Source organism: Drosophila ananassae, chromosome 2L (genome assembly GCF_017639315.1).
Source record: "Drosophila ananassae strain 14024-0371.13 chromosome 2L, ASM1763931v2, whole genome shotgun sequence".
NCBI classification, from domain to species: domain Eukaryota; kingdom Metazoa; phylum Arthropoda; class Insecta; order Diptera; family Drosophilidae; genus Drosophila; species Drosophila ananassae.
Window position 1 is genome coordinate 17,516,990 of NC_057927.1, and position 15,556 is coordinate 17,532,545.

The window sequence follows — 15,556 nt, forward strand, 5'->3', positions numbered from 1 at the left end:
ACCCACACGCAGATATACCATACTGACTTCCGTTCTGGCTAAAATGAAATTTATAATGACAGCAACAGCAAACAAACAAGCAAATATCCCCTTCCTGCCCGCTCCACAATTATGGTCACAAGTTGTGCTACGTAGCGGGAATATAATCAACCAGAACCGATATATATATATATATATAGTATATGTTCAGCAAAGTACCGATCCATGTAGCTCGCACCATGTTGAGTTTGTCTGTTTGTTTGTTTTAATTAAAATGCCCGAGCCATGTCAGGGGCCTCGTTTTTGTCTTTGTTAGTTCACTAGTCCTGGTTTGCCAGGGTTTAATTTTTTTTTGTAAATAAATTATATTCAATTTTCAAATAAATTACAAACAAAAATCATTAGCCAAGGACTGTCTGTTACAATGGGCTATTTAAGCTTAAATTGGAGAGCAAAATTAACAAACCAAAAAGGATTTGACAAACAATACTTAATTCCATTAATATCAACTATATTGATATGAAAAACCTTTCTTTTGTTTTCCTCAATTTATAATCGACATTTGATTGTCCTTTATCCCATTATGAGAACTAAGCTCTACATAATAGACTGATGACTGTTAAGATCATCATAATTGTTTAAGCTTTTTAAGAATTTAAGCTATATTTATTTATTTTCAAATACGCGTTTAGCCACTAACATATTTTTTTTTTGTGGTTTGGCTGGGAAGTTTTGTGGCCAACCTGGATATGAGATTTTCTTGTATATGTGGTGAGGTTCTGTGGTGTCCAGTAAACTTCCGGATTCAAGTGTCAAATTAGTGGATCTAAAGCCGCTCTTAAATATTAACTCTTACTTAAAAATGCACACAATCCGCCTATGTCCGCCTGCCTGCCCCATGCCTGGTTACCAATTAAACTTAAGTGTTGCGTTTTTCCAACCAGCTCCTTGGCAGCAGCTCGCTCTCAAACTTCAAACTGGCAGCTAGATAAACAGTCCGCCCTCGCAGGCGCAAATATTGATAGTGGAACACAAAAGTTTTATGCACTAAAAGAACGCCTAGCCCGGCGGAGGAAACTGGCAACTGGGAAGCGGGAAAGTCAATTTTCACCCAAGTCGACGTTAGTTGAAAAGTTAGCAACACGGCTAAAACTGGAGGGTAGGGTCTCGAAATACGGGGAAAAAAAGAAAAGTAACATGTAAAAAAGAAAATGAAAGCCGAAACGTAAATTTTTATCTGTGAGCGGTGCAGTGCAAAAAGGTTTCGAGTGCAAAATAAAGTTACTTTGGCAATGCGATGCATCAAACCGCAAAACAAGATCATTTCAACGGTAAATAAATCACAGTCACGAGTAGTGGTGCTGTGGGTGGATGGGTTGGTCGGTGGATAGGTAGATGGGTGGCTCGTGGGTGGTGAGTTTAGGGCTTAGGGTATACTCGCTGCTCTCGTACTGTACGGTTCGCTGCCTCGCCTCTTTCGGGTCTGCGAAATCCAGTATCCCAAAGGGAAACAACTGAAAAGTTTCAGGTAGTCTAGCAGGCAAATCCAAAGCCAAATCATTCCATTACCACCTCGGGCAACACTTGCGCCAGTTGCACAAAAAACTGATTAGTTGCCATTGTGCCCCGGCAGCAAGGTCTTGCACAGGGAGAAAATTTGAGACTCTACGAATACAACAATTTGATTCAAACTCAACATAAATTTAAACTTTCTCTGATTTTTCCCAGTGCCCTGCACATCTGCATTTCCATGGCTGCCATTTGGGAAAGACGATAGGTGTTGGAAATGCTTCGAACCCCTAGAGGATTTCCTAGTTGCATTGGATTCCCAGTGGCTCACATTTCAGTTGCTTTTATTGGGGAATTATTGAAATACCTCATCATTAGCAAGCGAGTATTTAATTAAATTGTATCCACTCGATAAATTTCCAAGCCGATTAGTCCTGCAAATCTGGTTCATTTGATATTCCTCTATCAAGCGATTAATATCTAACAAAGCCTGTGAAAGGATTATCAAATGAGAACTTTAATGGGAACGGGGCAATAAAAACAGATTCGGGTTTAAGCTTCGTAGTGAAAGCCCAAAAGAAACCGCCTGGCTGGCAGGGTAATAAATAAAATGGCCTTGTTACCCAAGAAACAAAAAAAAAGGAAGGTGTCACACCCCCAAGTGGCACTGCAGCTGCAACTGCAACTGCGGAGAAGGCTTATGCCAAAGTTGAACTTTAAGTAGTTGCCACCTTAAGACGCTTCCAGCTAGAGGCGTAGCATATTGCCCTCTATATGGAATGCCACACCCTAATACGATCCACTTTCCCAGCCTGCTACTTATACTGGCAAAAAGTGAAGAAAACTTTTCCATTATTTTTATCTTCTTCACATTTTCAAGTGGCAAAAACTTTGATTCTGTATGCAAAAATAAAAAGCCAAAGACCACAACAAAAATACAATCCGCAAGCCAGAAAAACAAAACCAAAAATTAAATATGCTTTTTTCGACGCACACTAAGCCAAAACAGATTTTCATATAGCCCGGCTAAGACCTTCTACCAACGCCCCAGAGCCAACGGTTATTGTTGTTGGCCGGTCAATTCAAGGCCCCTCGGGCTGGTGTCTGCCATTTTATTTAGTTTGTTATTTGTTCATACTTAAGTGTGTCGCCAGCGTCCTGTATTGGTTTTATTTGAAAAACTTGTCGTATGTCGTCCTCGAATCGAAGCCAGTCAGCGATGCCCAAGACAATAGCCTCACACCCTCATATCCTGGCACGGGCAACACTGATTTCATATCCCCGCCCCATGTCCCCCATTTGTGCCAGCACGAGTATAAGCAAAGTAAGTTGTTGAGTAGATTAGGTTTTTGTTACGTTTTCCTGCCATTGTCTTTAAGTTTTTGCCGTCTTTTATGGGCAACGAGGTCCCCAAGTCCCCGGCGACCCTGTAAACTTCAAATTGCTACAAGTGACAAAGCAGCCGAGGTCCCCATCCATCCCATTGGCTCTCGTGAGGTTCTACCTGGCCCGGACAATGGTCAGGTGAGTGTGAATGTGGACATGAGTACAAGTTTGAATGTGTGTTTTTGTCCCAGTGCCAAAGAGTCCTCCAATGACACAAAGCTGGCAAAAAAATCCAAAGATAAACAAATTCAGGCAATGTCGTATGTAGTTTAAACACGATGTCGGTTGCTTTTGGCAAGGTTAGCTGAAATGATTGTAATCTTTAAGAGGGAAAAGAGATTTAGATTTGTCGCTATGTGTTTTCAAAGAATAACTACACTTATAGGTGTTTATTTGCCTTAAATTTGTTACCTCTTATTACCCATATTTTGATGGAGGTTCTCTGGGCTACTACTGCGCTGAATGCATGTATAATGATATCCTTAACAATTTGGACTGGAGGGCATTTCAATACAAACGAAAATTCAGCGACTGGGGGGCTCGGAAGCATGTAATTCCCATGGGGCGTGGGCCACTCATGACAAGGCTTGCCTAAAACCATATTTTGTGCCACAGTCATGTAAGTACATAATTCAGCAAAATGTTAATTTAATTAAATTATGAATATGAAATTTTTGGTGACTGCCTCGCCGTGTCAGGTGGGGGATAAATGGGAATATGGGAATGGAGCTGGACCGTTCTGAATGGCACCCAAAAACTCATCGCGCCAAAAACTCGACTGAACAAATTCATTTATATTTCGCACACGGGGGCGAGTCGCTTTTTGCTTCAGCTTTGTGTGGCAGGCAGCTCGGATATGCAAACACAAACACGGCAACAAACACACTGAAAAGCCAACTCAATAACGATACGCCGTCGCCGTACAAAATGTTGCCCACAGTGCGGCATCACAAGCCAAAAGGCAGCATGGACAACTGCGACAGAGGCAGTGGCAGTGGCAGAAGCCGAGGCAGAGGCCGAGGCAGCCTCAGCCATTGCCACATGTTGATTTTGCAAACTGAAATTATATAATGCAATGCATGGTAAACAAGCCGCGGCGCACATGACTGCATAAATAAACTGAAATTCGAAGAAAACAACATCATTAAAGTAGTCTCTCTGGCCACCGCACTACACCGAACGGAGGAGCCTGGAGGAGCGGCTTCAAACATTCTCGTACAGCGGAAAATGGGCTCCGTTATCCCACAATACCCCATATATACAAAACCGAAACCCCAAAAATATGTATTGGGGTGCAAACACACGTACGCTTTGGCAGTCATAACCGGAACCAGTACCCGGCCCCGGCTAATATCAACGAAATCCAGAATTACTAAAAACCAAATGTGCAGCCGCATTATAAACATGCACTGAGGCAGTTACTAAAAATAATGAGCCCTCTGACTGAGTGTTTGGTCAGCAGGAGGTAAGGGACATAATGGAATACACATTAAAAAACTTAACAAATAATTATATAATTAAATCAAGTTTAAGAGGCAGTACTTGTATCAGGTTTAACTATTCAGATTTAAATCAGAATGTCCTACTTATTAAGCCTCTTTTAAGGAACCTTTTTATGACATTTACATATCACCATATTAATTTTCAAGTGTAATCTGCCCAGAGCGCTCAAATTAATGAAATTCTAGATTGAAAAGTGCGAAATTCACTTGAAATTTGCAATTCGCGTGCTTGGTCAGTTGATTTCCGTTGGCGAGATGAAATAAAATCCAGGCGGAAGCCAAAGAAGCACCATTGCCACGGAATCCAGTTGCTGAGCCAAGCCAAAAGCTATCGGCCAAAAGAATCTGCGTGGCCAGCAGAATGCGAGAACACCGAAAGTCTCCATCATAAATTCAATTTTTTTATGTGGGTTTGCTAAGACAAAACGCCAAGAGTTGACATTAAGCAGCAAGATGACGGAGACAGCTCCTCAGCTCCGCAGCTCTGCGGCTCCAAGGAATATCCAGTGCTCGGACCCCGACTGCTGCAATGACAGCGATGGCGACAAGTGGGAGAGAGGACATCAAATGAAATGCAACCGAGGCTTCGGATGCGGATTCAATGCGCGTGACAGAAACCACAGGGCTGTCAGCAGAGCAACCGCCTTGGATGGCCATTACCCCAAGTTTCTGGGTCTCCCGTTTGACATGGAGCTCTGGCCAGGATGGGTTGTGAATGGCTGGATTGGAGGCTTGGAGGATGTGGCAGTCTCCAGCTGTAACTGTAACCGTATATGGCAGCTTTCTTACTGTCGCCCACTACTGGTCCGCTGTCCCACAGTCCGTTGTGCATTTGTAACTGAGCTTTTCGTAAATTGATCCAATTTATGCTTATTTTATGGCAAATTACGAACCAAGGAAGCACAGGCTTCTGGCATTGTCAGCGACACCGCAGGGAAATCGCTACTGGTCCGAGGATCTGATTAAAGGAGCATTAAGTATCCGCAATGCCAGAGCAATGACGTGCACCGGAATTAAGGAAGATGTTTAAATTTAAACAGTAATAATACAGAATTAACTCGTAGCCGGAATGGCGGAGAACAAATAAACAGAAGTATGTAAAGTTCAATAACTGTTCAAGCCAGAAGTGTACATCATGTTTTATTGGCATAAGCGATATGCATCTGCCACTGCTGACTTTAAAAAATAAAACGCACATACCAGGACGAGTTCCTCATCTGCATACTACAGTACCCACAAGCTTACTTATATGTTCCTTATACATACGTATATTCGATTCTGCGTCCACTTGAGTCACCGCCAGGCACCAACTGCTGATTTTTCGCTACTAGCACCCACAGGATTTGCCTGCTAACTTGCCTTTATTGGCTTCTAAATGCAACTCTAAATCCTTTGTACAAATTGCCATATTGCTGCCAGCTGCCATTTGCCTCTTGTGCAGAATGTCCTTGCTTGTTGCATTGTTTTCGTATAATAAAATTAAACTTATGCACTCTCCCTTTCTCCGACGGGGCATCCGGAGAAAGTTGCCCCCGGGGCGTTTCGGGGTGAGCATTTGTTAAGTGGCAAAAGATTGAAATGAAGGCGAGCTAGCACATTCGCAAATACTCGTATATATTCAGGGGATGACGTCCAGATTATTGGTTACATATGCAACACAAAGGCAAAACGTTTTAAAGCCAAGCATTATACTTGTCGGAATTCGTTCGAGGTCGGCTTCATTTAATATGAATTTTTTTCAGTGCATGTGTGAGGGTATGTGCCAGTGAAATGAAATGGAACGAATTGGTTGCAACAAAGTGGGGGGCTTACCGACTGCCAGATAAAGTTAAAAGGGGCGCCAACGCAATTTGCTCGGGGTCAGCTCTCCTGCAATTTCGTTGATAACTTATGTCATTCAACAAATGAAGTTGACATGCCGTACCCTGGTGAATACCACCCTCACAGCTGCCCAGCCCCCTGTTTGCGGGTTGCATTTAATTTGTCGAACTTAACTTTGGCCCTGCCTGTCAAACGTTCCACTCACATATGACCCAGCAGGCAGTCACATAGTTTACATTTCACCTGGCCAACAAACCTTAAACATGAACCCTTTCCGCCGGCCACCACCTTTCAATTACCTAATTGAAAGCCAAGCCAGCAAGATGGGAACAAAGTAAAAGCCTGATTCCTATTCTGATTCAGATTGAGCAGCCAACTCCTAGTACTTTCAAGGCTCAATTCCAGTACTGCATATGATTATAAGTCTCAGTTCTTCTGCCATTTCAATTTGGTCTTTGACATTCTCGTTCTGTGTCAAATGCAAATTGAAAAATCATCGAATGGCCCTGGCCAAAAACACCAAGCTCTGCCAGTGCTGACATTTGGCTGCCGGAAGCGTTTTACTTCAGCTCCAAACTAATATTGAGGCAGGCACGCTGCGAACTGTTTCCGTTTGATGCCCAGCACAGTGGGATAAACATTTAATAAAGTGAATAAAAATGCTATCCATTTCCGAGACCTTTGAGAAAAGGTTTTCAGCTTTTCTTTAATATTTATCCGAGCTTTTTATTCTTTAGAGAATCTTAAAGTTGTTTTTTAAAAATCCATCTAGTCTTATATTTGGCCAACTGTGCTGGACCAGCGGGACAAAGGGAAAGAACTAATGTGAATGTTGGCAATGGGAGTGGGAAGCTGCGCACCCAAAGCGAATGCCTTGAGCGGCATCAGGCTCTGGCTTTTTTGGCACGCAATGGCGTACACGGTTTTGGCACTAGCAGCTACTCATGGTGCATCCGCCCGTTCTCGGTCCCTTCGTATCCTTCAGTCAATCCTGTTGTTGATATTGTTGTTTTTGTAGCCGTTGCCAAAAGTCGCTTGTTAAACAGCGGAAACGGAAACGCCAACAGTCGCACAAAGGGAGCAGAGGCTTTGGCAACCGGGAGCCCACCGACGGGCGAGTGAGGGGCGGGCGTTTTGAAAAGTGTAAATCAAACTAATTGAATGTTTTTCGCAGAGCACACAGCCGGTGCCAAAGATATAGCTTGAACACCCCCTGTGCGCCCCGTTTAACATAAAAAATACTGAGGCACTACTAAAGTGATGATAAGAAATTCAATTTCATTCGCTGCACACGCTTCTGGTTGAGTGGCGCCCACTTCTTTGACAATTTTGTTTGACAAATACTGCGTATACGCAGTGTTGTCGAAGCTAAACTAATCAAAGGACCATTGAATGGCTTTAAAGCCAGAGGTGTTTGCCCTAATAGTCGCTATTCATTAGTGGAACTACACGAACCTGGGAACTCGATACTAAATGAGCCTCTAATGCAGCGCAATTCCTTGTGCAATCCTGCAGGATTGTTGCTTGCTCCCTGGCCTTCTCTCACCTGGCTGGATGCATTTGTCTGTGGCAGCAAATTGCCGTTAATTTAATGAGCATTTTAGCCATAAAATCACTTGGCACGGCTCAATTTCCACGACGCTGGCAGCTGGCACAATTTATTTGACTGTTAATTAGAAATTTAAATTATGCGCCTCGCCTTTGCCCTCGAAGAAGTACTGACGCCGCCACCACCACCACCGCCGATTGCCCTTCGCTCCGCCATTCAATTGGCGCTCGCTGCACAAAATTAATTGCAGGGACCGACGCCGGCAGTGGTGGCGGTGGCCACCGCCTTGGAGCATCGCTTGCGCCCTGGCAAATTCGAAATAATTTATAATTTGGCACAATTACGCTCAGCCACAGGCTGACTTGCCCCTCGACTTTCTGCCACAGAACCTTGCCGCAGGACTGGGCCATGAACTGGCCTGATCAGCCCTGGGGACTCTGTGTTCAGGGCTGGGGTTATGTGGGTCATTTGCTATGCAATTGCATTTTATTGATTTTCCTGCTCTACAGCTGCTGGCCGGCTGGTTGGAGATGTAATAAACTTTCACTTGTTTTGTCGCCGTTGCCCCCCAAATGAGCGAGTCCGACGAGAAACGGCGGAGGCCGCGGGCTGGCTCAGGCCAGTGGTAAACACATAGCTCATAGCCAAAACATTTGGCACATTGCCCCAGCCAGACAACTAGGATGAACAGACGGAGAAAAACAGAGTCAATTCAAGGGGACTTTTTTCATAATCAGATTTCAAAGGCACTGTCTGAAGAACATTATATCCTTCCAAACCTATATGTTCGAACGAATCTTTCCATAAAGAAACTTATTTTATTGCTCTAAAATCGAGAACATCGTCTTAAACATAACCTAACCACATTCTGAAGTCTACCAAGTTCAAATAACCATTAAGCTTTGGATTGCAGGATTAAAGTAGGATTTAGTTTTTTTTGTCTGTGCACCAGGAGTTCTGGTTGGGATTGTCAAGTGGTTTTTGGCTCTGGCCCGAGATTTGGCTTCGCTTTTGTGATTTCTTTTCTGCTGGTCCATTGTTTTTCCTGAAATTGGGTCAATGGCCTTTAGGGGGTGGCGTCCAACCCGCAGCTGGTGCTGGTCCTGCTGCTCCTAGTGCTGATAATGATGGGGATGATGAGCATAGAGCCCGTACCAGACTTCCGGCTATTGTTTCAACTTCTATGCATGTGCAACGATTTCCTTCAGCCATGACTGGGGGTGAATGGGCAAGTGTGTGCTGTAAGTGCAACACACACTGAGGGTGTGGGGAGTGTTAGTTTTTTGCTTTTGTTGCTGCAACACTGATTACTGGTGCTTGTTAGTGCGTTTGGCTGTGCGGTTTTTAAGCTCGTTTACATGCATGTATTTGTGTGCCAAGTTGTCCACCAGCCCGCCCCCTGTTCTCTTGCCAAAATACACATTTTAGCTTAATTTGCAACTTGTTAGCTGCCAGCAAAACAATCTCCCTCGGTCTCGCCAAAACTCATGTGTAAACAAATCAAACTTGAAACTAAAGCTTAGCCCAGAACATTTCGCAATAATGAGCAATGCTCGGGGCCCAACGAAAACTTGGTCCGCCACACGGGCAACAAGTGGAGCCCATTCGAGAAGCCAACTTTGTTAAATCAGCTTTAAGCTGCAGCTACTTCCAGATCCCTTCCACATCTCTTGCCATCCACTCGACAATCTGTACTGTTTGTCTCCTCAAGATACGAGTAAGCCAATGTTTACCAAGCTCCTTTTCATTTTGGTAAAACAAAACCCTGACCCCGAATCCGCCCTATTTTTCCCGATTCCGGACTTAGCCGACGAGCGTTGTTTAAAATGCGTAACTATATCCCATGAATTTATGCAGTCAACTGTATAAAAGGCGTAAAAATGTCCAAAGACCATCGGCAGTGTTCGGATTGGCGGTGGCGGTGTCCTGGGAGGACATTAGCTTGGCTCGAAGGAAACCGCCACCGCTACAGGAACTTTTCCAGTCGCATCCCAAGCGACGGCCTCTTCATTTATTTCATGCTCCATTGCATTGCGATATGTGTCAGGCGGCGGACAATCAGGACACTAAGTCCCAAGAGTTCTGGGATCACATCACACACTGCACTCCATGGAAAAAAATGTGCTAGGAATCAGGGAGATAAATATGTACGAATATGTATAAGCCATAAGATTTTTCTACTACATTTTGTTAATTGTTTTTATGTTTATATGAGCTGTTTCATGGTAAATTTTTTATTCTACTAAATTTAAAAAGATAGTTTATATTAATTAAGATTAAAATAGAATACATTTTTAAAGTTAAAGCCAAAAACACTTCCCTTTAAACTTTCAATCCATATTTTTCCGTGCATTCTTTGCCGTCCGAGAATTGTTTGGCTTGGATACTGTTCGTACTGCTTGTTTTTATTCAATTACCAATTCGAATTCTCTCCCTTGGCCCACTCCCTCAGCTTCTTAACCAGAAGCAGGCACATTCGCAGCAGCTGCACCAGTTTGTCTTGCCAATTGGCCGACGCCATCAAACCAACAAACCGAACCCATGCTGGAGCATTATTGTAATTCAGATCGTCCTCTCTGCCGCTCGATTTTAAATTGTTTGGAAGCAATAAAAAGTTTATCAAGTGTAAAGCGAAAAACAGCGCAGCGCACGAAGCCCTTGACTTTCGGCACTCAGTGTTAATTGTTTTGGGTCAGGAGGCTTTAAGTTCTCGAAACAAAAACATCTAGATTCTAGAAAGTGGAGCCACATCACAGAGACCTGGCAAGCTAAGCTCCTCGGGCTTTAGTCAAGGCGAAAGTAATACAAAACAATGGCCTCACGCACACACACCCACGCCCCCACACACACACAAACACATGACAAGCCACATGAAAATGAAGCCAACACAGTCACAAAAAACAGAATGAGAGAAAAACAGGGAGGTACAAGTGAGAGCGCTGCACACAACAAATAAATCAATTGGCTTTGCCTAAAACGTTTGAAATTGATTTCAAGTTCTTGGGCCCATTGTTTTTATATGCAACAAAGGGACAATTTTTCATTTCCAGCGACAACAATAAAAGCAACACAAGGTCCTTTTCAAACATGCACACTCACCCAGCAGCACAAACACGCACAAGCTGGAATTGACACACACATGCGGTCGATCCCTGGGCATGTAAATTGGCCGCATTGTTTATGAGCTCGGCTCCGATCTGGGATGGCCTGGCCATTGGTGCCTCTCATGGCCCCCACTGCCAGTCGTCCTGCCCCGAGACTATTGATTGTCAATTCAGTTTAAGCGCCAGCCATAAATTCAGCAAATGAGCAGCGGTCCAGTCGAAGCTGCCGCCATTCTTCTTAATTTACTGAAATGCACAAAAACAATTTTCGAAATGCACAAAAGACGCCCACAACTTGGACGATAATAGAATCGAAGTCTTTTAGATAATTTGCTTATTTTTAGCTAAGTATGTTTTTTAAAGTATTCCTTAACCTGCAGTTGAAACAGCGACGTCCAGTCACCCCCGTGTCAAAGGCTATCGGATTGCACTTGGAGTGTTTGGGTGACCGAACGCGTATTTGGTCATTAGACCTGACATTTTAAATACACAATTCACAAAGCCCGAGTTCCGACTGACAGCCGCCAACTGTTTATGTTTGTCATTTAGCAGGCAAAACATTTTGATTACGCATACGCCATGTGGATCGAAGCGCCGTTTGTTGCTTTGACAGGCGCCTCGAATTTCCCCATAAATAAAAGTCAGATGCTGGACGCCGCCATCAGTCGATTGGAGATGCATCCGCTGCTTGTTTGTCTTTCATCGCTTTGCTTTGGCTTTTGTCAGCTTTATGTGGCAGCAGAGCCCCTCTGCGACGATTGTCGGGTGATTGTGATACATCCCGGGAAAGAAAACTCTACGGGCCATCAGTTTTCCAGAAATCAGCGGATTGTGCGCGTTATCAACGAATACAAACAAGTCAGCTGGAAAGAGTTTCAGCTCCGGGATAGGATTAAAATGCGCAGCCTGCAATTAAAAGAGTTTAGTTTTGTAGTTAAACTGAAAATAGACAACTCCGTGCGCTGCAGTGGAGCTCTCATAGCCCCCAAATTGGTTGTAACATCCAGTAATTGTTTCATAAAAGATGAGACCGATCAGCTGAAAGTCTTTTTAAGTAATGGAAAAACTCTGGTGGTGAATAGTCAGGAAAATCCCAACATTTTCCCTGAACTCAGTTTCCTTTTTTTGAAACTACCATCTGATGTTCAACCAGCTGCACTCTGTAATAAAACCTTGAAAGTGGGCCAAAATGTATCCATGCTAATGGCCAGTTCGGATCTAAGCTTCTATGGTCGCCGGCAAGCTCAAATCATTCCTAACACTGCCTGTAAGAAGTCCTTCGAGGAGGATGAGTCTGTTTATATAACTCCCGATATGTTTTGTGTAAAAAACTCCCAGAACCCCGAGAAATGCGCCACTAGTCCTGGAGATGCCTTGCTGATTGATCACCAGCTTTGCGGATTAAATATTTATGGATCGCATTGTCGAGCTAACTCATTAAATGCCGATCTTTTTATAAATCTCAGCAAACTGCAGCCCTGGCTAAATGATTTTTTAGAGAAAAGCGAATCAACAAAGTGAGTTGTCATTATTTGTAAATTAAAACCGGCAAAGCTTTGGTCTTCAAGCAAGACTAATACCATTTGTTCCTGACTTTTAAAGATTTAAAGCACTCTTAGTTACATTTTTCGTATAAAATATTATATATTAAATGTTTCTAGCGCTAATACTTCTCGCGCTCTTTTTCCAGCGGAAATCAGCATTAGTTTCATCCGAATGGTATCCACAAATAAATGTCGGCGATGTGCCGCCCAATGGAAAACCATACCAGATAGTTCGCGTAATTGAATATATTCTGCCCTTTCCTTATAAAATATCCATGGGGAAAAACGCCAGATCACCAAGTGCTACCGCTACGCCGCCCGATAGCTTGGAAGTGATTCCCGCTCGTATCGAAAATTTTCTAGCCATGGAACAGGCCACTACAAGTACACCCAAACCGAAAGCGACGAGGCACTTCCTGTTGAAGGTCCTTCGTGGAAACACAATCATCTGTAGCGGGGCTTTAATCTCCGGCCGGCTGGTTCTCACCTCCGCCCACTGTTTTGTCGATGGACCGACCGATGGGCAGAAACACAAACCCCTGGCCCAGGAATACAAAGTTCAGGCCAGCCGCAGTCGCATCTACGATGTGGTGAACATTATCCTTGGCCCAGACGCAAGCATGACCGAAGACATGGCCCTAGCTCTTCTCAAGGTATCCGTACAGGATGCCTATGTCCAGCCGGTCGCACTTTGTGACACCCAGCTCCAAAGACCGGACAATGTCACCATGTACATGTCACAGCGTCATCTGCGTTTCCTACGCACCGAAGTCATCACCAATGGGGCTTGTAAGCGGAGCTATGCGCTGGACGAATCCGTCTTCATCACCGCCACAATGTTGTGCGCCAGGAACTCCAACAAGGTGGCCGACTGCCAGACGACCAGGGGGGATCTCCTGCTGCATCAGGACACATTGTGCGGCATCAATATATACGGATCACACTGCTCGGAGGGATCAATAAATGGGGACCTGTATGCTAATGTCTTTAAAGCGAGAAAGCAGCTTAAGCGACTAATCAAGACTTATGGTTGAACAAAATCCACCAAACATTTTTTACATCATTGAATTCAATACAATAATGTTTATTTGTTCTGACATCCAATTAAATTTGAAAAATGTTCCTTCTGGTTTCGTTTTAATTTTACTTGCTTTCTTAAAGAAACATTTAAAAGCTGGCCATGTTCTATGTATAGGAGCGGACAAATAAATTTATTGTAGCCGTTCGGTACTCGTGTGCTGCCCAAATCAAATCAATCTCACTAAACAAACATCGAATATAAAAAGGGGGAAACCAGACAAAACAAAAAACAAAAATCGCAAATGGAAAGACGCCTCCTTCGGTTGGTAACCGGGAAAATTGAAAGTCGCCGTCAACGCCAACAAAATCAGAGGAACACAAAGAACACAAACTCGCGATGTTTTTTTAACTTTTTATTTTCTTTCAATTTGTGGCTTAAAAAAGTTAACTGTTTTCATCAAAATGTCCTGAACTGCAATGACAATGATGTATGTAAATTTGAGCAAAAAACAAATGGCAGCAAATACCAAGCAAAAAATCAAAAGCAGACACAAGCGATGGCCCCCAAAACCGGCCCCATCGTGACAGCAAAAAGGTGTTACACTTGGCTTGAAATTTACACCATCGGGCGGATGGGGCGGCAGGAGATGAGGCTGCAATGGCGGCCAGGCATCCAGCCCTGGCTTTTGGCTTTGGCTATGCGCTAAAATATGCAATTTTGTCATGAAATATGCACATGTCCAGCGCCAGGCAAGGACGATCCACCGCCGTCTGCCCACCACCACTTCTACTATCAGCGACGGCAACAAAATAAATTTAAAAAACAACATACATAAATAAATTAAAAATTTAAAAAACCCAACGGGAATAATGAAAGATATGAAAGGTGTAAACATACCGAATTTTTAAATGCTCTTTTTTAATGCTAAATATTAATTAATTGGAACGCATTTGAAATGGAAATCTATGATCTATTATATTATAAGTTTTCTTATTTATTTGTGGCACCTACAGAGCATTTAAACAACTATTGTGGTCAAAGCGAATGTCTGGCATGACTTTTCCACAACCACGCCCACCATTTGACATTAAAATGCAGCGAAGCCTGTCGAAAATGTTGCCAGCAACATCAACGAGAACAACTAAATTTATGTACATAGAAATTAATATTAAAGAAAAAACGAGAAGCTTGTTTTTTGTGTTCGGGCTGAAATCTGAAAATAAAGGATTCAGATTCAGTTGATGATTTTAGTGCAGGGCGGGATAATATTGCCGACACAACGAACCAAAAAAACAGAGGTAGAAAAAGTTTGGACTCTCGTGCGATTATAAAAACAATGAAACAAATATATTCCATTTGACTAAAAAATTGTATCTCGAGGGGATGGCTGGATAATGGGGCCCAACTCACTTCAGAGGGTCGACGTCAACTCCCCCCTTTAGCGACCCGCTGACCTACCGCAAATATTTATTGTTTGACAATTTTTATTGCCTACTTTCAGGCGATTGTCGCCCTGGCACACACCCACTCACGATGAGAAGCGGAAACGGAAACGCATTGGGTAACGCAAAAAAAAAAAAAGGAAAAACTTTTTAGAAAAAAATTCAAAAGGCGTTAAAATGATTTTGAAAAACTTTTGCCTTACGTGACTTTGGCCCGGCTTTTCAGCGACCACTCGCCGGGCCTACATATTGTTCAATTTCCGACCGGGCCGACTGAATCAAATAGGTGGCATAAACAGCAGCAGTGGCAACAAAAGCGTTTGGGGACAACCAAACAGACGGCGGCGTCCCTCTGATGGGTATAAAATAAAAGTTTTCCACTTAAGGTTTATGAAAAGTTTAAGCCCGCTCGCCCGACTCGCCCGTGACGCGCACACATTCACACCTACATACCGACAAGAAAAATCAGCAAATGCGGAAACGGAAACTACGGTCGAAAAATGATGAATACCCACTCCGGTTGCGGGTCGGCAAGCCGGCGGATCCACGGGCCCACAATCCCTCACCAATACACAAAACACACTCCAGAGGGATGCCGGCAATGGCCATAATATCCTCGGAGTCGGTCAAAGATTTTTCGCAATAAGGAAACAGCGCTTTTCGTCTTTACCTTCCTCTGCCACCATCCCGACCATAACC

At 43.5% G+C, this 15,556-nt stretch overlaps 2 protein-coding genes across 2 annotated transcripts; both read left to right on the forward strand.

Annotated features, from left to right (window-relative positions):
* Positions 1-11,499: 11,499 nt before the first annotated feature.
* Positions 11,500-12,431, forward strand: LOC26514727. Its single transcript, XM_014911841.3, has one exon. It carries the CDS (start codon positions 11,526-11,528, stop codon positions 12,369-12,371), a length of 846 nt encoding a protein of 281 aa, XP_014767327.3. The 5' UTR covers positions 11,500-11,525; the 3' UTR covers positions 12,372-12,431.
* Positions 12,432-12,466: 35 nt separating this feature from the next.
* On the forward strand, positions 12,467-13,517 carry LOC6501359 (seminase). Its single transcript, XM_001955035.4, has one exon. It carries the CDS (start codon positions 12,502-12,504, stop codon positions 13,426-13,428), a length of 927 nt encoding a protein of 308 aa, XP_001955071.2. The 5' UTR covers positions 12,467-12,501; the 3' UTR covers positions 13,429-13,517.
* The last annotated feature ends 2,039 nt before the right edge of the window (positions 13,518-15,556 follow it).